The sequence below is a fragment of the Podarcis liolepis genome (assembly GCF_965112155.1).
Source record: "Podarcis liolepis genome assembly, chromosome: 3".
Classification (NCBI taxonomy): domain Eukaryota; kingdom Metazoa; phylum Chordata; class Lepidosauria; order Squamata; family Lacertidae; genus Podarcis; species Podarcis liolepis.
The window spans coordinates 108,793,674-108,818,340 of NC_139557.1; the positions used below are offsets into that span (position 1 = coordinate 108,793,674).

Sequence of the window (24,667 nt, forward strand, 5' to 3'; positions counted from 1 at the left end):
GTAAAAACAAGCCCAGCCAGACCCCCCCAAACCATAATCCCCCCAAACCATAATCCATACAATCCCTTGCAGACTCTGTGTTATAAAGATGTCTCCAAATATGACATGAAGACTGGCAACATCAACTCTGCCATGTGGAAATCCCTTGCAAACAACCACAGTGCCTGGATACAGGAAGTCAAGTTGTGTATCCATTGCAGTGACCAGAGGAGAAATGACTGCTGGGAACAACGCAGAAAGAAGAAACGCCATGGGGCATCTGCAGTGGCACAACTGGATGTCTTCATCTGCCCCAGCTGCAACAAAACATGTCTCTCCCATATCAGTCTCGACAGCAGCAGCAGGTGCTGCAACTGTCCAACAGCTTGACCTCACCTGCCCAAGGCGCACTCCTCCATTGTCTCCTGAGACAGATGGATGCCAACAAAATCCAAGCAATACAGTACTGGTAGGACACCCAAATCCATTTTCAAAGGCCAGGACAAAGAGCTGCATTTTCAGTAACCAAGCAAGCAGGTACACCCTGGCAGAAATGGTTCAGTTTATTTGGTTCGACTCCTAATTTGAAGTGTGAGAAGAAATTTGGTTCAGTTAAAAGCAAAATTTACCTAATCTGCAACTCCTGAAAATATATGCAAAACCAAATAAAATTCACATTTCTCTGAAATTTGCAATGCAGATCTCTAGCCACGTAATGCATACAAAAATGCATATACTAGGGTAAAGTGTGCATATAAATACATTTATTAGTGAAGATAACATACAAAAGTGCATTATATTAGGGGAAATGGCTTTTCAAGAAGTGTGTGTATTAGAGAAAGTTGCATATGAAAAGGAGAAAATTCACACGAAAACGCTGACCAATTTTCAGGAGAGCCTTTTTAAAAAACTACAAACCGATGGGAAAATGTGGAGAACTGAATCTGAGATGGGGAAAAGTGCCAAACCAAGAGAAACTGAAGTTTATACATTTGCCAGTCCCTACCCTTGATAGAAATACGGTTGCCTATCTCACCCCCAAGCTTTATAAGTGAACAGTGTAGGCATTTGATTACTTGTGGCTGTCCCAATACATCTTGCTTGGCCTTAAGGCCAGGGGAGAATTGGAGATTGCTGTCCTGATACTGTCACCTTTTCCTGGCTCTGGAAGCGAGGAACACGAACTATGGACCTGTAAACTTGAGTAATAGCTGCGTCTGACTTTGAAACTAACCTAGTGGCTTTCACAACCCATTTATCATCCTGCCCTGCAATTTTTATTTTCTCTAAAATCAAGCTGACAACAGTGATGTAGCCTAGCTACCAGTGGATGCTGTGGATTGATGGCAACCCTGTTTTTCTTAGAGCTGCCTTCCGCATTCAGCTGCAGCCAAGGATAGATATGCTGGAAGATTTCGTTCAGTCGACCCATAAGCAACATCTCCGTCATCACTTTGATCCAAGCTTTTCATGTTGCTGACACACTTTTTAGAGGTGCCTCATTTCACAACACAGCAAATGTCAGGGGCTGGACTGAGGAGGGATAATGGGAACCACCACCCCTTCCTGCACCTTCCAGAGAAGAGGACAGTATAGAGTTAGAACAGTGGTTTGCAGAAGGTCATAGTTCAGAGGCTGCAGAGGGGAGGAGCTGGTAAATATTGGGAGAGCAGCAGGAAGAAGAAGCACCAGTGAAGAGACAGCTAACAGATTCAGTGCCTCTTGAAAGCACTCCTGACCCCCCCCAAACAAGGTGTGCCTTGAGAGTAATAGAACAGAAAACTCAGAGGCAGAAAGCACAGATCAGCCGGCGCAGGGGTGACGTAGAATAGGAGGGACTGAGGGGGTGGGACTTTACTTGGAGCAACGCCATTAACCAATTCCTTCGCCTCGGGACTTCCGGGTTGGCGCCTCCGGCAATGGCGGAGCTCCTCCGATTGGGAGGAACTTGCTCTGTGAAAAGCAGGGTCTGACCGCCATGGTGAAGGCGGAGACCCATAGAAATCACAGGCGGGAGAAGCCTGTGAACTTGGGATTCGGCTGGCACCCTTTGCGCCTCCCCTACTCGCGGGGAAACCCTGTTTTGGGGATCCGGAGCGACGTGGGGTGAGCGGCGCGGTGCTTTGAATCAACTGCTTCTTTCACGGAGTGAAGCCGCATTGCTGTTGCCGGAGAGCGCTGACTTTTTCCTGTGGACAATTGGATTTTAAACAACTACCCGTGAGTAGAACTGAAAATTGGATCTTGAAACACTTTAATTTGGCGCCGAAGCGGGAAGGCTCTAAACAGGAAGTCCGTCTCCTGTTTTTGTAAATAGATTGAAGCAAAGACGTTACAAGCTAAAGTCTTTGAAAGCTTTTGATAAAGGATTAAATTCCCACCGGACAAAAATATATAACCCCTCTTGGAAGCAGGAGAAGAGGGGGGAAGTTTTGGATCTCGTGTGCCTGCAGAAGAGAGTGAAAATCAAATTGCCACTGCTCTGAACCTGGAAAAGGGCTGCCAGATGACGTTCGGGGAATGTTTATTGACAGAACGGATTTGGCAGCTAGCTAAAATAAGAAAGGCACTGTTTCCATTGTCCTCTTCTGTGTTTAAAAATGGAGGGAAAAGTAACCGAAAATTGAAACTATTGTTATTTGCTCGAGTCGTGCTTGAAAGAATTGATACAAACGGAGACTGTTTCCCACTAGAGGGAGCATGTGAAACTGTTACAGGAGTGCAACAGGAAGATCTCCAGCTGCAAGATAAAGATTCTGAAAACTAGAGTCTGACCTTGGACCATTCAAAATGTTGATAGGAGAAGCTATTGTGACTGTATTATACAAGATAAACTACTCGCTGGAACAGCTCCATAAAAAGACAGATGACACGATCTCTAAAATTGACAACTTGGAACGGAACGTGACTAATTTGAGTCAAAAAGTGAGTGCCAATACAGAAACAATTCAGGAGTTGGTACAGGAACATATCTTGGTTGGACAAATGGTGGAGGAAAAGGAGAAAGCTGATGATGTGAAAATGGTGGAGGAAAAGGAGAAAGCTGATGATGTGAAACCAAAAGTAGTACAAGCGGGATCCTTAATTTCTCAGAAGCAAATTGAGGATTATAAATTGAAGTCTTTTAAGACTGAATCTAGCAAAAGTCAAATTTTGAGGTTAGGATCCCGGCTTGGATTGAAGAAGGAAAGTTGGAAAGAACCCTTTATCCAGGGATTGACTGACTTTTGGGACATGGACTTGGGTTTGGAGGAGCCTGAAGTTTTGGGGGTTGCTAGAATTGGAGGAATCCTGAAATACGTTCTGAAACACTCTATGGACTTTATTTTTAACTTTGGAAATTTGGCTGAACTGTCCAGAAGGAACAAAAGTATTGCTAGACTGGAGTTTTCCTGAGATTGGCTCCTGAGCATCAAAGAATATGAAGAAAACCTGCAGAAGGGACTTGGAAGAGATTTAAGAGCCTCGGATATAAGATTACCAGGTTGATGGACTATATGGAACTGACGGAAAGGACTGGCAGAATCCGAAGCCAGGGAGAGGAGATAGTGGAAGATTACTGGAAAATTTAAAGCGTTTATTTAGAAATATTGTTAAAGTAATGACTGTTAGAAAAATGGTGGAACGATATTTTATGGATTTAGCAGAATTGCTATAAGAAGTTGGGTGTATATAAGTAATTTACCTTTAATGGGAAATAAGGTTAAAGAATATGTTATTTATAATATGACAGAAAATAGAGAAAGATGGAAAGGATTTGCTGAAACAAGTACTAGAAGTGGGACAAAGAAAGGGAGGTGTGAGGAAGTCGAGGAAACAAGGGAATGAAGGACAGAGTATGGAAAAGGAGGGATGTTTTTAAATTGTTTTTGTTTTGCTTTGTTTATGTGTTTAGTTTAATGGGTTTAGGGTGGGTTTGTATTGTTTATATATTGTTTTTGTTTTTCTTTTTTCTTGTCCCCCCCTCTTTTTTCTTTTTTGTCTTTTCTCTCTTTCTTCTACTTTTTTGTAACTTTTAAAAGTAATAAATATTATTTTAAAAAACAACAACAATTCCTTCGTCTCTCTCTCTCTCTCTGTGAATATTGAATAAACTACCTGGGACGTGGGTGGCGCTGTGGGTTAAACCACAGAGCCTAGGACTTCCGATCAGAAGGTTGGCGGTTTGAATCCCCACGACGGAGTGAGCTCCCGTTGCTCAGTCCCTGCTCCTGCCAATCTAGCAGTTCGAAAGCACACAAAAGTGCAAATAGATAAATAGGTACCTCTCTGGCGGGAAGGTAAATGGCGTTTCCATGCGCTGCTCTGGTTTGCCAGAAGCGGCTTAGTCATGCTGGCCACATGACCTGGAAGCTGTTTGCCGGCTCCCTCAGCCAATAAAGCGAGATGAGCGCCGCAACCCCAGAGTCGGCCACGACTGGACCTAATGGTCAGGGGTCCCTTTACCTTTACCTGGTAAGAACACTTCTTGTTTTTCTGCTTCTTGGCATCCCACTGTAAGAGGGATAGGATTCCCTGAAGCCTTGACAGTAATTCAGTTTTATTAGCAAACCAGAGGTTAAACTCACCCCTTCTTTCCAGTCCTAGGAGGAGCACGGGGAACGTTTGCGCGACACACCTGCACACAGCAGCCAACACACTAACGTATCACAACACACAGCTTGGAAAACTCTGAGCTAGAGTAATGTTATTTGGATGACTATGTTTTGCAATGAATTGGCAGTAGGCTGTTGTAATGAAGCCTCAAGAGCATCTGCTTTGAATGCAGAAGGTCCCAGATTCAATCCACAGCATCTCTAGGTAGGGTTGGGCATGTCCCCCTGTCTGAAACACTAGAGAGCAGCTGCCAGCCAGTGCAGACAAAACTCAGCTAAATGGACTCTTTTTTGTGCTAGAGCCACTTAGGGCACACTTGTATGGGAAAGTGGCATACAGATGAAAGCAGCCACCTTCATAGTACAGGATCAGGCATCTGCATGGCTAACCTACGTGAATCTAATAATAATATTGTGCAGGCCCCGTTGCACTGTCTAGATGCATCTTTTGGATGTGTATGGGTTGCAAAGTTGCATTTCCATTCTGGGCTCCCAGTTGCTCGCTGCTGGCACCAAACCATGTCCATATTTACCACACCAGCAGAATTTAAACTCCTCCTTTGTTTTGACACCCTCCCCGCGCCCCCTCAAAAGTAGCCATGACTAATAGCATCCAGCAGACCGATCCTTTGATCACAGAATGACAAGAATAGCAGCCGGCAGGCCAAGAACCTCGTATGGATGAGCAGCAAACAGAATTGAATTTTGGTTTGGCTATTGCTCTTTTTGGTCTGTATCTGATTTCCGTCAGAGCCCATGAAGAAAATCCTTGTGAACATATACCATGATGTGAGGGCAAATGAATGGCTTCTTCTCATCCTGCTACTGCTGGAAATAATTGTCAAGAATGCTCAACAGCATCTGCTTGTCCCGGATCCCTGTCACTCTGCAGAGGTGGATTTAGGAGAGTGTGACTGGTCCCGCCTCCTCACATGTGGAGGGGGCACCTTCCCGCCTCTTTCCCAAAGCCTAGTTTCCCAATGCCTAGTTAGCGCAGGCATAGGCAACCTCGGCCCTCCAGATGTTTTGGGACTACAACTCCCATCATCCCTGACCACTGGTCCCGATAGCTAGGGATGATGGGAGTTGTGGTCCCAAAACATCTGGAGGGCCAAGTTTGCCTATGCCTGAGTTAGCGCTTGTCCAGCTTTGGGAAGGAAACAGGAGGGCTCTAGGACCCTGCCCGAGCCCATTGTCCTCTTTCCCAAAGCCCAGCACCTCACTTACCGAGGTTTAGGAAGATGGTGCGAGCAATGGGTGGGTAAAGGTAAAGGGACACCTGACCATTAGGTCCAGTTGTGGCCGACTCTAGGGTTGTAGCACTCATCTCGCTTTACTGGCCGAGGGAGCCGGTGTACAGCTTCTGGGTCATGAGGCCAGCATGACTAAGCCACTTCTAGTAAACCAGAGCAGTGCACGGAAATGCCGTTTACCTTCCCACTGGAGCAGTACCTATTTATCTACTTGCACTTTGACGTGCTTTTGAACTGCTAGGTTGGCAGGAGCAGGGACCGAGCAACGGGAGCTCACCCCGTTGCGGGGATTTGAACCGCCAACCTTCTGATCGTCAAGTCCTAGGCTCTGTGGTTTAACCCACAGCGCCACACGCATTCCAATGGGTGGGTAGGGACGTCTAATTTTGGCCTTGCACAGGATGCCATATTACCAAGGTCCTCTCCTACACCCTGTTCTTTCGGCAAGGAAGTGGCATAACAGTGGAGCCTCCCCTCACTTAATCATTATGAAGGACTTCCAATAATGATTCTGTAGCACCACACAATGCATATTCAGGACTATTACCTTGCGGAGGCAACTATATGACGAGCTGCCATTCAAAAAGCCAAAGAGCAGCCTTGAATGTTGCAAATGCATACTCACATTTGCAGCATTGCAAATCAAAACTGAAGTTGACTGCAAATAAATCAATTTACTTAGGTTGCAGTGTTAGACACACTCACTAGTGAGTAAACCCCATGGAACTCAGCAGGGCTCATTTTTGAGGCGACAAGTATAAGATTGTGCTGTTCGTTTGCAACTCGGGACACAGTTCCATGAGACTTACTGCCTGGTAAATGGGGATAGGATTGCAGCCTTCATTCCATGTTTGAACTGTGATTATAGTCTGTACCTGAACTGTCCCTTCCAGGTTCTGGTGAGATGGGGGTGGGGTGGGGAGGCAGAGTGGGTGGCGGAAGATAGACATGGAGGGATCTGTCAATTTCATTTGTCTTAGTTTCTCATTTTTCCAAACTTAAATTCAGACTATTATTACACATAATGGGAACACCTTCTGAGGAGTGAATTTGCATCTTGGTACACAGGGTTGCAGACATGCTGGGTTTCCCAATTTAAAAAGAGAGAGGAAGGGAGGAATCCTGCATTAGGGATGGAAGAATCTGTCAATTTCAGTTTTCTCACTTTTTCCAAATTCAGCTCTCTGAATTTTGTAGAAAACTGTGATTTACAACAACAAAAAGCCTCGTGGAAAATTTTCTGCATTTTTGTGCAATCTTAAAAAAAACATATTTGTCCGCACCTTTTTGGCAACCCATTTCTGCTAATAGAATGCATATTTCTGTATTAATGTGACTTCTTTCTGAGTAGGAATGCACATGATTGTGCTTTTAATTGAAGCAACTGAAGGCTAGCCAATACCCCAAGAGTCTCCTGCCTGGCAAATACACAAACAGTTGCACACACTTACATGATGGTGTCTAACTCCCTTTCTGCCTCACTCTGCACTGTACAAATATATGAAAAACAACAAGGCGATAGCACTGATTAACACTGGGGAGTGCAGCTGCTATTGCTGTCAGAACCACAAAGCACCTGTGAGAGGGGGCAAAAACGAGGGGCCTTTAATGAAACATTCACTCTCCCAAGTTCTTTTTCTTTAAAACTGAAAATGTTTGATGTAGAACATTCAGCTCAGCTCAGCCTCCTGAAAATACCAAACCATTAAGGTTTGTGGTCTTAGCTGAAGGCTAAAACAGTCACGGACCTATAACTATTAGCACTGCACAGAGGTAGTGAAATGCTACAACTAGATATTAGTGATGTATGGAGGTGAGAGCTGGACCATAAAGAAGGCTGATCGCTGAAGAATTGATGCTTTTGAATTATGGTGCTGGAGGAGACTCTTGAGAGTCCTATGGACTGCAAGAAGATCAAACCTCTCCATTCTGAAGGAAATCAGCCCTGAGTGGTCACTGGAAGGACAGATCCTGAAGCTGAGGCTCCAATATTTTGGCCACCTCATGAGAAGAGAAGACTCCCTGGAAAAGACCCTGATGTAGGGAAAGATGGAGGGCGCAAGGAGAAGGGGACGACAGAGGATGAGATGGTTGGACAGTGTTCTTGAAGCTACAAACATGAGTCTGACCAAACTGCGGGAGGCAGTGGAAGACAGGAGTGCCTGGCGTGCTCTGGTCCATGGAGTCACAAAGAGTCGGACACGACTAAATGACTAAACAACAACAACTAGATACAGTATAAGAATCAGCAGTACAGTCCAAATATTGCCTTAATTCCCCCCATTCTGTTATGCTTTGTCTTATCTACACTAAGGAAGGCAGCTCATTGAGTAACTGTCCTCTTTTTCACCCTTAGCTAAAGTTTTTGACTAAGTCGACTCGTAAGAGATTTTAGGTGAGTGCAAGCAAAACCTTCCCACAATCATCCTATAGAGCATGTGTGGGGAACATTTGGCCCTTCAGATGTTCCCAAAGTACAGCACCAAAAGAAAGTAGGAAGAGCTATTGACCTGAGATAGCTCAGTTGGTAGAGCATGAGACTCTTAATCTCAGGGTTGTGGGTTCAAGCCCCAGGTTGGGCAAAAGATTCCTGCATCACAGGCGGTTGGACTAGACGGCCCCTGTAGTCCCTTCCAACTCTACAATTCTATGAATCTATGATTTGAAGAGAGAGTGCCTGCTGCATCATGCCAGTGGCCCATGTATTCCAGGATCCTGTGCTCACAGTGGCCAACCAGAGGCCTGTGGGAAACCCTCATACAGAAGCTGAACACAAGAGCAATCTCCTCTCCTGGCCAACAGTTAGGGATGATGGGAGTTGTAGTTCAGCAACATTTAAGCACTATGCATGATATAGAGCATGGGTAGGGAACCTGTGACCCTGGAGCGTGGATCAAGGAGAAATCCAGCCCTTGAACCAATTAATAACAATTAGCTACTCAGTGTCCAAAGTAAATACAGTGCTAGTTTGTCCTTACAAGTGCACTTTCAAGCACTAAGCTCCCTTGCATGCCGCTTTTTCATCAGTTCGAGGTGGGAGAGTGGGGGGATATTTGGTGCAAAACTGGCCGCGACTGCTGCCGCAGTGCTGGCAACCGAACTGGGTTCATGCCCTAGCGCTGGCATGTCGAGCCCTGTCATTGTGATCCTTTACTTTAGCCGTGACAAGGCTGCCAGGGTGTAATCTGCACTATAAATGTGTCTAGCTTGAAGCGCAAATAAATTATTCAGTGTTTAAAAATATGGCAATATTAATCAACACAGTTATATTCATCATTTTCTTTTGCTCCCTGGTGATTAACTGCGTGATTGATTAAAAACACTTCCAGAAGCCCTCATGTGCAGCAGAAAGCTATCATTTATTATTATTTTGTTTTTCATTGAATTTGTCAAAACACGATCTTGAGACTCTGCGTCATGAGCTGAATTGGATAACAGTGCTGCTAGCTGAAGACAATCTGGTGGGATTCCATAAAGAGCGTTCCAATTACTTTATTGCAACTCTTCTCTTTGGACATGCTGAACTTCGTTACCGGAAGAGCCCACTTAATGGGCCTTGACAGCAGGTGGCTACTCTGTACGGAAGGATTAAAAGTGAGTTCCCAATTCCCTCTCTATTAATTTGCTCCAGCAAGCATTTGGGTAGTGACCAAAGAATAGGAGCCATTCCAAAAGGAATGAAATCAAATACAGCGGTACTTCAGGTTAAGAACTTAATTCGTTCCAGAGGTCCGTTCTTAACCTGAAACCGTTCTTAACCTGAGGTACCACTTTAGCTAATGGGGCCTCCCGCTGCCACCGCGCCACTACTGCACGATTTCTGTTCTCATCCTGAAGCAAAGTTCTTAACCTGAGGTACTATTTCTGGGTTAGCAGAGTCTGTAACCTGAAGCGTCTGTAACCTGAAGCGTCTGTAACCTGAGGTACCACTGTACTTGTTAAGATAGCAGGCAAATGGTGAAAAAGTATAAATATTCATTAAACACAATGAAGGTGTGATACAAAATGAACGATGCATTGCATTAAAACAAAATTAAAGAAGCAATTATAATATGGAGATGGCAAACGAAATGTATCGAATAACAACAACTCTCCATGCAGCATCTCTTTTAATACTACCCCTGCAGTCCAGCTATCCTAGGATCAAAAGCAGTGGAAATGTTCCACTGTATTATGAAGGAATAAATGCCACAAATCAGAACAATGCAGGGAAAGTTGCTAAGATCTTAAGAGAGTAAATGAGAGATTATGAAGGGGAAGGGAATAGCACCAAGGTGCAAGAACAAAACAACAGCCACAGGAACCAAACTAAACTCCTCATCATATCTACCGAATTTACTGCAGTGAGATTTACTCTTTACAGCTGGGAAAATCCCTGAACAAAAGTAATGACCTGAACAGATTAAGAAAGCCAAAACTAAAATTTAGTGAAGTTAACCTCAATCAGCCCTTGGCTTTGCAGTAATATAAGCCTCCTCTTGGTAAAACCAGAAAAATTTTTATCTCCAAAGTGGCTTAAGGAAGAATCTATAAGTAAATTACAAAACCTCCTCCTTAGCTCCCAAGAAAACCAGGCCAGTATGCGTTCAAGATCCAAGAATGATGCTAGGAGTGGTAGATGGAACTGCGGACGAAAACTGAAGCTGAAAGCTGAAAGCTCGAAGCTGAAAATGAGACCAAGAAAAATCAAGGGAGCCAACGTCCTTGGAGTCTTTCCCTAATATTAAACTCCTCTCATTTCAAATCTCCTGCCGCAACCTAACTGGTTCTCTCTAGTTTCATCCCCTGAATATTTAGGTAAAGGTAAAGGAACCCCTGACCATTAGGTCCAGTTGTGGCCGACTCTGGGGTTGCGGCGCTCATCTCGCTTTATTGGCCGAGGGAGCCGGCGTACAGCTTCCGGGTCATGTGGCCAGCAGGACTAGGCCGCTTCTGACAAACCAGAGCAGCACACGGAAACTCCGTTTACCTTCCCGCCAGAGTGGTACCTATTTATCCACTTGCACTTTGACGTGCTTTTGAACTGCTAGGTTGGCAGGAGCAGGGACCGAGCAACGGGAGCTTACCCCAGAGCGGGGATTTGAACCGCAACCTTCTGATCGGCAAGTCCTAGGCTCTGTGGTTTAACCCACAGCGCCACCCACGTCCCCCTGAATACTTAGTCCTTCGTTAATATATGGCTTACACCAGGAATGGAGAACCTCCAGCTCATTTCCCCCCAAGCCATACCTACCTACCCATACCTGGCACCCAGAAGTGGCTCACCAAATGGGGTGGAGCTACAACACTAACTTCCTGGCAGGTGGAACACTGTTGATTACCGGGAAGGGGGGGGGGAAGGAAGGTTGGTGCGGTGCAAAGCACTGGCAGGACTGCCAAATTGGCCCCTGTATCAGGACATTTCCCCCTGTTTTCTTGTAATGTCCTAAATTCAGATATGTGAACTGATACCATGAAAAAGCTGAGTGATACTACAGTTTTTAATTCCTGCTTGTTAAAATCTCTGCTGGCTCATCACAGGAGCCTCCTCTCTGCTGATATGTACCGTATTTTTCACTCTATAAGACGCACCAGACCACAAGATGCACCTAGTTTTTGGAGGCGGAAAACAAGAAAAAATATATTCTGAATCTCAGAAGCCAGAACAGCAAGAGGGATCGCTGTGCAGTGAAAGCAGCAATCCCTCTTGCTGTTCTGGCTTCTGGGATAGCCGCGCAGCCTGCATTCACTCCATAAGAAGCACACACATTTCCCCTTACTTTTTAGGAGGGGAAAAGTGAGTCTTATAGAGCAAAAAATAGGGTTTGTAAACAGGGTGATGTAGAAATTTCTAGAGGTGGAGGAAGGCTTCTATTTTTAAAATATTCATAGGTTCCTTTGGCACAGAAGGAAAATTGAGTTTTGTCCTCTTCGTATTTGCCACTGTTGTTTTAATTTAATGTCATCTTATTTGTAATTGTTTTTATACTTTGGTGGGAGATGCCACAGGGGCCCTACATTGTGTGGTACAGAAATGTGGGCTATAACATTTTAATGAATACATAAATGCATGTAAGTTGCCACTAGGGGTGGACAGCTCAGTCTGTAACCACTTCATGTCAATTTTGCATTATCGCTTTAAAAACCATACCAATAATTAAGTATTTTATCTCTACTTACAAATTTTGGTACTTTTTATGAGACAAGACTTGTACTATAAAATTAGGAGAGGTGCAAAAATCCAAAGGATAATTACATTCCAATCTGCACATTAGTCCAATCTGCACATTAGTTCTTCGACATCCCTATTGTCTCCTGATGCTGTGTTCATGAAGTGATGAACATGTCTGAACCATCCTCCAGTAACTTTCCTGTAAATAAGTGGGGATCTGAACAAGGTGCAGGCATTTGTTCTCAGTAATACACATTTGTACTTTTAAAGCAGCATTATACCACTTTAAACAGTCATGGCTTCCCCCAAAGAATCATGGGAACTATAGTTTGCTATGGGCGCTGCGTGTTATTAGGAGAACCATGTTCCCTTTGCAGAACTACAGTTCCCAGAATTCCCCAGGAAGAGGAATTTATTGCTAAACCACTCTGGGAATTGTAGCTCTGTGAGGGGAATAGGCATCTAAGCACACTTCACAAACTACACTTCCCAGAATTATTTGGGGGGTGGAAGCAATGACTGTTTAACCTGGAATAATACTGCTTTATATATATAATTTGGCTATGGCCACAGTTTGTATGCCTTACTCAAAAGGCAATCAGAATAATAACAACAACATGTAATTATTTTATAAAGTAAATCACCCCGCAGTGCTAGACTGAAGGCACCAAAGGATATGATTGAAACATACAGTCAGAGGAAAAAGATGCTTTTTTTGTTCTTAATGAGCATGTTTTCTTTGCACCCTCACAATTTTTAAAAAGAAAATAAGAGACACAAAATGAATTTCAACCGCCTCTTCAGCTTTCAACGCCATTTGTGGCTTTCCCAAAGGAATACAATACCCGGAAAATGCCCCAATAAAGCTAAAAAGCATTTTCGAAACTACCAAATGAGGCATTGATTGTGCGTTAACTGAAATTTGCTGTTCGTAACAGCAGTTCAAACAGAGCAGCAATTTCAGCCGGGGGGGTGGGGCGGGGAGTCTATTGCAGAACTGCGCCACTTACGGAAAAAGACAGAACTTTCAAGGGAGATAGATCACTGGCGTAGTGTTTCATTCCATTTTTATGCTGGTTTGCCTTCCCTGTTGCTCCAACCAGTCAGACATTAAGAGCGCAAAAACTGCCTTCCTGGGTGAGGATGAGATTCCATCTCCTTCACAGCAACGGCTAGACACAATCAGACACAATGCCAGCCGCTCCTTCCAGTGTTCTCAGCACCTTGTTTTCAACAGTTCAGGCACTGGTGACTTCAAAGTTACGTTGCTGCAATGCACTCTATGTGTACCAGATCCAGAAGCAGCAACTCGTGCAGAATGCTGCAGAGCGGTTTCTGATTTGCTGCTGAGCCAAGTTCAAGGTGTCACTATGGACATATAAAACACGCTGGGGGCCAGTTTGCTTGTGGGATCGACTCACCCCATATACCCCCACTCGACCCCTTCAGCCTGCGGAAGTGGCACAAGCACCACAAAACACCGTATTTTTTGCTCTATAAGACTCACTTTTTCCCTTCTAAAAAGTAAGGGGAAATGTGTGTGCATCTTATGGAGCGAATGCAGGCTGCACAGCTATCCCAGAAGCCAGAACAGCAAGAGGGATTGCTGCTTTCACTGCGCAGAGATCCCTCTTGCTGTTCTGGCTTCTGAGATTCAGAATATTTTTTTTCTTGTTTTCCTCCTCCAACAACTAGGTGCGTCTTGTGGTCTGGTGCGTTTTATAGAGCGAAAAATACGGTAATTGTTCTGCACTTCCAAAATTGTTCTGTCAGCGTGGCAGCACCTACATTTTGGAACTCTCCATCTGTTGACATCAGGTGGGTGCCTGTGCTGTATTCTTCCTGGTGCCTCCTTGCAACATTTTTAATTTAGGCATTGCAGGGGGCTGGACTGGATGACCCCCAGGGTCCCTGCAATCTATGGTTCTATTCAGGCATGTGGGTGTGTTTTAACCTCTTCCGTGGTTAATTTTAATTATTCTTAATTGTTTTTCACTGTTTTCTTTATTGATAATTTTAATATTTCTTGCAAACCGCTTTGATCAAAACAGTAGGTCGAGTGGGCACAATTACTGAAAGGAAGTATTTATTATGATTGGGGCTGTCATCTGCTTAAATAGTTTTTAATTGGTGGATTACCCACCTTTTGACTGGTTAAGTGCATAAATAGTCAAATTGCTTCCAGATGCATATGAGAAAAAGCCCCAGTGTTGGACGCTGCCTTTCTGAGATACTGCAAGAAGTATGAGATTACTCACAGTGAAAGTACTAGTCGCTGTGAGTGGCAAAAAAGCCACCTTTACTTCTCCTCTTTTTATTCTCTGTTTCAATAACACAATGGGAGTCTTGCTGTCAAAGGAGTTCCAGGGGCATGTAGTCTGCCTTCACCTCACATCCATATCTGTCCTTATTCATTAAATTCGCCCCGAGCCCTTAAAATGAAATTAAACCAATAAATTCTAACATCCTTACTTATAAGTGCAGCGTTACAGAATGTGCTTTGAACCCTGCACTTTATCCAGGTTCCCCTGAGCAATGCAAGCCATTGCTCTTCAAATGCTGAGGACCCATGAACTGCCCTTGCCCCTGACATGAGATGGCTTGCACCAGTGGCACAAAACAGGGTGAGCCACAGGAAAAGTAGAAAAACTGAGCTGGGGAAGAGAGAACATGGGAGAGCGTGGGGGTTGTCTACACCACATATCAATACTGATTTTGTTCTAGTTTAACTTGCATGGATTCTACCCTCTGGAATCCTGGATCTTGTAATAATAATAATAATAATAATAATAATAATAATAATAATAATAATAATAAATTTATTATTTGTACCCCACCCATCTGGCTGGGCTTCTCCAGCCACTCTGGGCAGCTTTCAACAAAGATTAAAAACCACCCTCTGCTATAGATTTCTGCCTGCCTACCCAGAACTGCAGTTCCCATTGTTCCCCAAAAAAGAAAAGAAACAAAAAAGAAACAGAATCAATACTTCTCTGAAAAAATCACAAAAGCATTTTCTGTCCCATAAAAAAACCACTGGTCAGAATAAAAAGGCCTTTAGCAACTAGGGAAAAACAGTGAGGGAGAGGGTCTGGCTGCATGTGAGGGGGCAAGGTGCTCCATAATTTGGGTGCAGCCACTGAGAAGACCCTGTCTCTTGTCCCAGCCTGCCCGCCTTCCATCCTAGACACAGCAAAGGGCCTCTCTTTCCATTCTTAAGGAAAAGATTGCATGGTGTGTGTAGGAAGCAATCCATAAAGTATTCTGGGCTGAAGCCGCCTAGGGCTTTAACCACCCAAACTTTGAATTGTGTCCAGGGTTGAATTGGAGACTAGTGCAGCCATCTGCAGGACCAACGTACTGTGATCCCATGAGCAGCATCCACCAGCATCTTTGCAGCTGCTGTTAGTTACACACCTACTACGAAGCAGGAGCTAGACTGAAATCAGCAGAGGAAAGGAAGGGCAGCCTTTCTTGAGCATACTGTTGGGACAGATGGTCTCTCTCAGCAGGTCTAACCTAGTGCTTCATAGCCCTTCCTTGAGCAACAGGACATCTCAGGAAGACAACCTTTTATGGATCCTGTTTGCTTATGTGGGGAATATACTGGTCAGACAGAGAGAGAGGGAGAGAGAGAATCAGATGTCAATGGAGATAATGCTAGTTTTTAAAGCAGTATCAGTTTATCTCAGAATCAAATATCATGTTCTTGAGCTCCCGAACCAGCAGCAAAACACAAACACTTGCACACACAAACCCTCACACGCCTGCTTCATGGGCTGCAACTGAACCATTGCAACTTGTTCTCTCCAGGTGGGATGTTGCCGGCAGACAGTAGCCACCAGCCCTCAAAATGCCGTTCATCAAACACCTTCACCCTCGACTGACCTGCAGGGACCATTAATGGAATGTTTTTTAGTCATTCCCTATCCAGGGGGAACCATTTTTGTTGTAGTTGTAGAAACATAGGAACCTGCCTTAACTCAAGTTAGACTACGGGTCCATCTAGCCCGGTGCCAACAGTGACTCTGCAAGGTTTTCCGATGGGAGTCCTTTGCAGATTTACCTGGAGATGTTGGGGCTTTCTGCATGCAAGGCAGAAGCTCTCTGGAGCTATGGAGGGTTGGATACACAGAGAATGCATGCCCAAAGGGGGTGGAATTAGGGCTGTGGTGAGCATAGCTGGGGTTGAAATTGGGTGCGCACCCATCTTTCTCTCCCTGCAACCCCACCCTCCGCCATTTTCTCCCCTTGCCCCCTGTCTGCCCCTCTTCTGCACAGAAGCATAGGCACAGTTAAATGTATCTTCAGGTGGCATGCCTGTGTCACACCAGCAAAGCCCAGGGCGAACGCTGAGCAAATGTGATGTGCACAGACCCTAAATCTGATTTCGTCTCTGCAACCCAATTGATCTACGGATCAATTTTCCACGCGTTTTCTTGCACAAAATTCTGGAACTCTTACACACGTCCACCCACCAGAGAGAGCAAACGGCTGTCCTCGGGCTAAAAATCACAAGCAAACAAAGATTCTCGCAAAAATAGTCCGAATCCTATTTTTATCAGATGTTATTTACTCACTTCTTGCTTTGAAGTATGCATTTTTAATTCCATTTCACGCCGAGGCAATCATAAGATAAATTATGCTGACCAGTGTAAGGGAAGGGAGGGGAATATCTCATGGCTGTGGAGAAACCCAGAATTTCTCTTTGCCTAGAGTTCTGCGGATATAGAGTTTCAGGACAATTCAATCTGGTTTCAACTTAGGCATGGGGAAAGGAAAATGAAGAAATACTTTAGCAGCAGTGATAGAGTAGACCTGTGCATATCTACTCAGAAGTAAGCCCCACTGCAGTAAGGCTTACTCACAAATTGATTGAATTACACTGCAACTCCAGACCTATGGAATCCCATGGGCCTAAGTCTGCAGCCTGGGTGGATATGAGGGTGAGGCAGGGAGCAGGAATTTGACCATTTGTCCCCAGTCTGCCCCTTGCATTAACTCCACATCTAATATATAGACAACTACTTACACAGTAGGGAGACAGCAGGTGGTGGTGGTGGTGGTGGTGGTGGTGTGTGTGTGTGTGTGTGTGTCTAACAGAGGCATCCTGACTTTCCAAACACTTTCCAAACTCCAGTTGCTATAGCAACTTAGGAAAGCTTTCTAGAAAGAGAAACACACATCACTTCTGAACTTCACCTCATCTACTTCATTAAAGTGTGTCGCAGCTGTTTGTGTTTGTTTGGATTTCTGAAAGGGGCACACACGTGTGCGTCGCTCAACCCACACTCTTCCATTTTTGGGCGGGGGGAAATGAAGTCAACATCAAAACAATACCATATGCATGATCACTGGCAATCTTTGCAAATGTCGTCCACTCCTAGTCCTTAACTCCCTCCCATGCCCTCCTCCTCCCTGCAGATCAGTTTCAGAAGTGACACTACAAAGTGCCGTTGAACCTCTTGTACAATATTTGCACTTCCTGGCATTGCAGGTAGGACTACAGGAGAGAAAAAAAACCCCAACCCAAAATGTGCACTCTAGTTAATTGGCATTTTCTATTCACATTAAAGACCGGCTGGTTTACATTCAAACTGATCCAAAGCTCACACCTGAAAACGTATCAAAAGGATGGTTATATAATCATATGAAAATGGTGATCTGAATGCAAACCTATGTTGCACAGAATGCACTTTAGATTTAAATTGGGTCTCCCATCTTTATAGTGGCAAGTACACTAGAGATTCATGTGATCTTTCATAGCGTGAAAACACCCTTAGCGTAGATGCTAATAAGACAGATTCTTCAAATTTCACATTGGACTTCAACCTAAATGAGAAGGGGGGGCACGCTGATTAAAAGGAGAGAATGAATGAGAGATTGGGTGGGTGGGTGGGATACAGAGACAAAAAGGGACAGATCCAGGGAGGAGGAAAGAGAAAGGAATTGGGATACCAAAATGGGGGGCGGGGCGGGCAAAATAAGTAGCAGGCAAGTGGAGAAAGGAAGATGAGAATGCAAACATATTGAGAGAGAAAGGTGTACAACATTTGGAATTATTGTTTTGGGCTTATGGGTAGGGTTATCAATGTTTGTTGTAGTTCAAATAATATTATGTTTATATATGCTGTAAGCCACCCTGAGACCTTCTGGTGAAAGGCAGGTAAGAAAGAGAATAAATAAATAATTTGAAAATAACTTATTCAACACTGTACAAAATGACATCAGCTTGCAAACTACTCAGACCACTAGGCTTCTCTGTTTTGGAACAATGTTACTTCACACATACACACATTTCTAAATAGGAAGCATTTTAGGTTTTGTGTTTAAATGGATGAATCTATGAATGGATGAATCTATGAATGCCCTTTTACTTCTTAAGAATGTGGTGTTGACTCTAGACATTTGACAGAGAGAGAGAAAGAGAGAGACTTACCTATAGTTGACACCACTGTGCCCACAAAATAGAAAGCTCCTGTGAAATCCCATCTTGGTCGGAGGGCATCTGCCCTGATGCCGGCAGCCATGGCTGCTTCATAACTTCTTAAAAAGGCCCGTAGCTCAGGGAGGCTAATGTTGAAGATCTGGCTGAAGTTCTGAAGGGTCCAGTTCCAACGCTGCAAAGCTTCTGCTTCAGATGGGCTTTCGATGGCTGAGAAGATGGTGGCTCCAGCTGTCAGGTATGCTATGATGAGCACCGCTAAGAGGACAAACCTACCATTGTCCTCGTTGAAATGCGACACGCAGCAGCAGCCCTGAGATCTCCTGATAGACATCATCCAAATTTCAGCACCATAGAGGTGATGGACAGCGACCAACACCTCATTGGAGACAGCGGCATGGAGCTACCACCCAGTTAAAGAGTCCAAGAGGAAAACTTGGGTCCTTCTTTGGAAGGCTTTCTTTTCTGAGTCATGAATCTTGGCTTGTCATGTTCAATGTCAACAAAGAATTCCACCTATCTGTATCCCACAGGGCTCCCCCGCATCACCCTAGGACCACAGATTTTTTTAGAGCCATGCTGGGGGTTCTGTCATTCTTGCAGTTCAACGTTGAGCTCTTGACTTCACCGGCCATTAAGGTGTAAGAAATGGCTTTACTTTCCCAACCCAGATAGCTCCACTTGGCCACATTCTTTGTATTCCAGCTGTTATCTGAACCAAAGGCTAGCAGTGAGCAAATGTATTCAATCCATTTCAGTAATAGTGAGGTATGGTAGGCAAGGCCGACAGAATCTGGTGTCGTCTTCTTCCTGAAGGATTCCCAATGGAGTAAGTGATCTCTTTGCAAACGGCCATCCTCCCACACCCCACTCCTTGCTAACCCCTGCTCCCTTTTAGTTGAGGGGGCCTGGAGATAAAACTCATTCAATGACACATGACCAACATAGATAGTTCTTCTCTGTTGGGTCTCCTAGATTCTTTGTGGAAGTTGCCTTCTTGTGTGCCAGTTGTATCTGGAAAGCTACTTGAAGCAAGGGCAGGAAAACAGAGGCCAGCTGCCTTCAACACAATCTTGGAGGCTGCAAGAGTGTACATTCAGACAGCATTTATCGATGTATTTAATCTGTATTTAAGTCACTTTGATCCATCCAACTGGCCTCTCCCTTTCTCACTTGCTTCAACTTTGAGGGCATCTCCCATGGGTTGGACAGACCTATATCAATGAGATATCAGCAGAGCTTTATTTAGGTCTCAGCTCACTAACCCGCATCCCTCTTTGTAGATCTTTATGCTCAAAATGGAATTTTTTTTCAGCGAAATGCTTGCCATATGCAACAGAGCATTCGCCTGTGGGGTGGTGTGACTTTTGTTTTTGTTAGCATGCTGGTATCACTCCAAGAACCTGACTTGCTCTTTACACACAGAGAGACAGAGTTATAGATTTCACCCTCCCAAACCAAGCAACTGTTGGGCATGCACTTCAAAACGAAGAAATTTAAAGAAGAAAACAGACTAAAACTAAAGGGGCTAAAAAAGGACCAGGAGGTCATCCAGCTGGACCCCTTCCTTAACGCATGACCCACCTGCCCTCTATACAACCCTTCCAGATTAACCCACACTTAATTCACAACATAGTGTGCCAAAAGCAAATGGTACTTTACCAAGCTTACTTCCTCCCCCCCTTTACCTTTCTGTTTATTCATACAGAACTACCCCTGGGTACTTCTCTTTCCGCTTCCACTTCAGAAGCTTTAGTTTGGCCATTCATCTTCTCTCCCCACCCCACCCCCAGTTCCCGGAGCCCGCAATCGCAGCCTCCAGCCCAGCGCTTCCTTTAACCCAGACGTGAGCAAACACGCACCATCTTCTTTTTCAAAGTACTTCTGATTCCCCGGAACGTGCAGGTTCTTTTTTTAAGCCCCCAAAACGTTCCTGAAGTGGCTTCTGGTAAACCTGGCGGTGCTGATGGGTCGCCTTCGCCTCTGCTCCTTGATCCGAATTGCCAGCGCTGGCGGCGGGGAGAATAGCTGGGAAAGGCAGTGCGGCTGTTCAGCACCACGGATAGCGCACTGCAGCTCCGCGTGCGCCCGCGACTCCAGTCTCGCTCCCTCTCTCAGTCCCCGCCTGTAGTTGAGCTCAGAGGGCTGGCAGGGGGGGGGGGGGGAGGGAGGCTGTTCCAGCTCCAGCTTGCGAGTCGATCCACGATCGTTGCCTCCCTTCCTCGTTTCTCTCGCGACGGATCTGGGTCTTGCAAAGCGCGCCGGCTTGCCCAATGCGAAGCAAATGGGGCTGGCCAGAAGCTGGCGGTTGTGCCCGCCTTCGCCACCAGCCGGGAGAGCTCTTTCTTTTTATTATTTCTATCTTTCCTTGTTGGACCTGCTGTTTGTGCTAGAGGGGCGTTTCTGATGCTGATGCACGAGGTTGTCATTTATTTATTTTTCGGGAGGGTGGCTGGGCGCGCTCAGAGGGAGGCTGGTCCAGGGCAGGAATTATTTCCAGAAGCAACAGCAAAAGGATCTGCCACAAAACAACAACAACAACCCCCAAACAGAACAGAACAGAACAAAAACCGCTTGGTTCTGGAAGAGGGTTGGTGTCTTCACGTCCTGCAGATCGGGCAGAAGGGGCATCACTTTTCTCTGCGTCGAAAGTCCAGGACAGTTTCTGAAATCTTTCTCGATGACTTGGCGTCTGTGCCTTATGTCCAGTCACTATACCAAAATACCTGTCATATATGTTTGCATATAAACATACATCGATTTGATGGAACAGGTGTGCATAAGTTGATGCACAGCGGTTCAATTAAGCCTACATCTATCTATCTCTATCTATCTATCAACTCTATCTATCACTATCTATTTATCTATATATCTATCACCTATCATCTATCTATCTATCTATCTATCTATCTATCTATCTATCTATCTATCATCTATCTATCTATCTATCATCTATCTATCTATCATCTAGTGCAGCTTTGCAGAGAAATACAAAAACTGATTTAGTCACCCATTATTCACCCAACCAATACCAGCCCGTCCATCTCCAAATAGCACTAGTTACAGACAGACTCATTGGGGCGGGAGAGGGGGAAGGAAGCAAAGGATATAAATATAAATTCTATTATTATTATTATTATTATTATTATTATTATTATTATTATTATTATTTCACAGACCTCAAGAAGGCAACTGCTGTCTTCTCTGTGCAAGAGGTTTTGCATTTCTGAAACAAACAAATCAACCGCAGACCTCTTCAACCAGTGACAATAATGGGAGAAAATAAATACAGGTGTACACCAAAGGCATTCGGCCAATGCCTCTCTATTATATACCCCTCAGCTCTTCAAACTTCTTGTGTCCCTCCAGCCTATGTGTTGGGGGGGGGGGCTGAGACATCCTTCTTGGTTTCAAGGAACTGTTGCTCTGCCATGTCTCGGTAGATACAGGTTGGTGGAAAGATCTAGTTATATCTATTCTATATATATAAAGGTAAAGGGACCCCTGTCCATTAGGTCCAGTCGTGGCCGACTCTGGGGTTGCGGCGCTCATCTTGCTTTATTGGCCAAGGGAGCTGCCATACAGCTTCCGGGTCATGTGGCCAGCATGACTAAGCCACTTCTGGCGAACCAGAGCAATGCATGGAAACGCCGTTTACCTTCCTGCCGGAGTGGTACCTATTTATCTACTTGCACTTTGATGTGCTTTCGAACTGCTAGGTTGGCAGGAGCAGGGACCGAGCAACGGGAGCTCACCCCGTTGCGGGGATTCGAACCGCCAACCTTCTGATCAGCAAGCCCAAGAGGCTCAGTGGTTTAGACCACAGCGCCACCCGCGTCCCTATTCTATATATATAAGCAGGCACAATTTTATGAATATTCCAGTAGGAACTTGTTTTATTCTGCGGTCTGATCTGCACCCCCTGCAAAATGCCTTTGTCAACATATGACTATGTATTCTTGCTGCTGCAACAATGCAGACTCTTGAGTCTTTGGGGCATTCTTGCGTGAGAACCAGTCGTAAAAGTGGACTCATTTGGCACAGAGCAGCGTCATAAGATTTATCTATTTATTTATTTATTTATTTGTTCATTACATTTATATCCCACCTTTCTTCTAAGGAGCTCCAGGTGGCATTCATTGCTCTTACTGCCCCCCCCTCATTTCACCCTTACAAGAACCCTGTGAGGCAGGTTAGGCTGGGAGATAGCGGCTGACCTAAGATCACCCAGTGAGGGTCATGACTGAATGAGGATTTAAACCTGGTTTACCTCAGTCCTGCTCTGATACTCTAACCCAGGGGTCAGCAAACCTTCTCAGCAGGAGGCTGGTCCCCTGCCCCTCAGACCTTGTGGGGGGGGGCTGGACTATATTAGGGAGGGGAATGAACGAATTCCTATGCCCCACAAATAACCCAGAGATGCATTTTAAATAAAAGGACACATTCTACTCATGTACAAACACGCTGATTCCCAGACCATCTGCAGGCCAGATTTAGAAGGCGATTGGGCCATGCTCTAACCACTACACCTGCTTGTGATTGAGTAGTGCCACTATACGCTAGATAACTTTAAAAGTTGTAGCATTTATTTTATTTTTTGAACTGTGTTTTCAGGCTGGAACAATACAGTGAAGAGCCAGCTGTGTTCCCACTGGACAGAGCAAACATGCTTCCAGAAAGCAACTGGGAGAAAAGGTGTGTGTGTGTGTGTGTGTGTGTGTGTGTGTGTGAGAGAGAGAGAGAGAGAGAGAGAGAGAAGCTGCAAGGAAAAAGAAGGGAGGGTGAGGGTAAAGCACCTTCTCAACCACTTGCTGCTTTTCTACTTCAAACTGTACTTCCTACCATCTTACATCTCTTTGGTAGAGACTGGGCATTCCTGGGAGGTAAACATAAATCCATGGAAGTGAGAGCTGGACCATAAAGAAGGCTGATCGCTGAAGAATGGATGCTTTTGAATGATGGTGCTGGAGGAGACTCTTGAGAGTCCCATGGACTGCAAGAAGGTCAAACCTCTCCATTCTTAAGGAAATCAGTCCTGAGTGCTCACTGGAAGGACAGATCCTGAAGCTGAGGCTCCAATACTTTGGCCACTTCATGAGAAGAGAAAACTCCCTGGAAAAGACCCTGATGTTGGGAAAGAAGGAGGGCACAAGGAGCAGGGGACGACAGAGGACGAGATGGTAGGACAGTGTTCTCGAAGCTACCAGCATGAGTCTGACCAAACTGCAGGAGGCAGTGGAAGACAGGAGTGCCTGGCGTGCTCTGGTCCAGGGGGTCACGAAGAGTCGGACATGACTAAATGACTAAACAACAACAAACATAAATCCAGATCAGTGCTTAAACTCCTTGAAAGGTATTTCTGCCTTTCAGCAATGTCATGGCAGAGATGCACTTTCTCCTGTCATCGTGCGGCAATGACGGGAGAAGCTGTAATTTGCAAAATCTCCTGCCCGCCTGCGCAGCTGTTAGGAGTGAAAGCTGTCATACCAGAGTCAAGGAATTGCTAGTCTCTTAACATGATTATGAGGTTCCACAGCAGGGTTTCGAAATGATGTTAACGGTCCCTGGGCACCGGTAGCTGCAGAGAATGGATCGGCAAGAAGGGATGACGCTATTGGGCCTTGATGAGAGTTGGCAAGGTTTCCATCACATTGTGGATGGAGGTGGACGCCAGGGAGACGATGGACAGCGCAGGACGGAGCACTTCTGCCTCTGCCCCTCTCAGTACAGCTGATTTGCACATGCAACAGAAGGAAGTGGGAGAATAGCTTTGGAATAACCTCTTCTGCCTGCATGCTTCACACAAGAATAAGATGACTGGCCTGGCCTGATCCAGCAGAGCTCCTTATATAATATCTGCAATATTAAAACAAAACCACCACTATGATTGCAAAGGAGCATGTTTGCTTGTTTGCTTGTTGCCTTGTCTCTCCCTGATATGCTAGTTTTCTGCTTGCAGGGTGGTTTCTCCATGTTGTTGTTGTTTAGTCGTTTAGTCGTGTCTGACTCTTCGTGACCCCCTGGACCAGAGCACGCCAGGCACTCCTGTCTTCCACTGCCTCCTGCAGTTTGGTCAGACTCATGCTGGTAGCTTCGAGAACACTGTCCAACCATCTCGTCCTCTGTCATCCCCTTCTCCTTGTGCCCTCCATCTTTCCCAACATCAGGGTCTTTTCCAGGGAGTCTTCTCTTCTCATGAGGTGGCCAAAGTATTGGAGCCTCAGCTTCACGACCTGTCCTTCCA

At 45.1% G+C, this 24,667-nt stretch overlaps 1 protein-coding gene across 1 annotated transcript in view; it reads right to left on the minus strand.

Moving 5' to 3' along the window:
• Nucleotides 1–20,586, minus strand: part of KCNK12 (potassium two pore domain channel subfamily K member 12) — a 40,350-nt gene extending 19,764 nt beyond the window's left edge. Inside the window, exons 1-2 of the mRNA XM_083494664.1 lie at nucleotides 20,286–20,586; nucleotides 18,418–19,637 (exon numbers count right to left, since the gene is read on the minus strand). Coding sequence (XP_083350790.1) covers nucleotides 18,418–18,760 — 343 coding nt within the window. The 5' untranslated portion in view covers nucleotides 18,761–19,637; nucleotides 20,286–20,586. The remainder of the gene's footprint in view (nucleotides 1–18,417; nucleotides 19,638–20,285) is intronic.
• Between the last annotated feature and the right edge of the window lie 4,081 nt (nucleotides 20,587–24,667).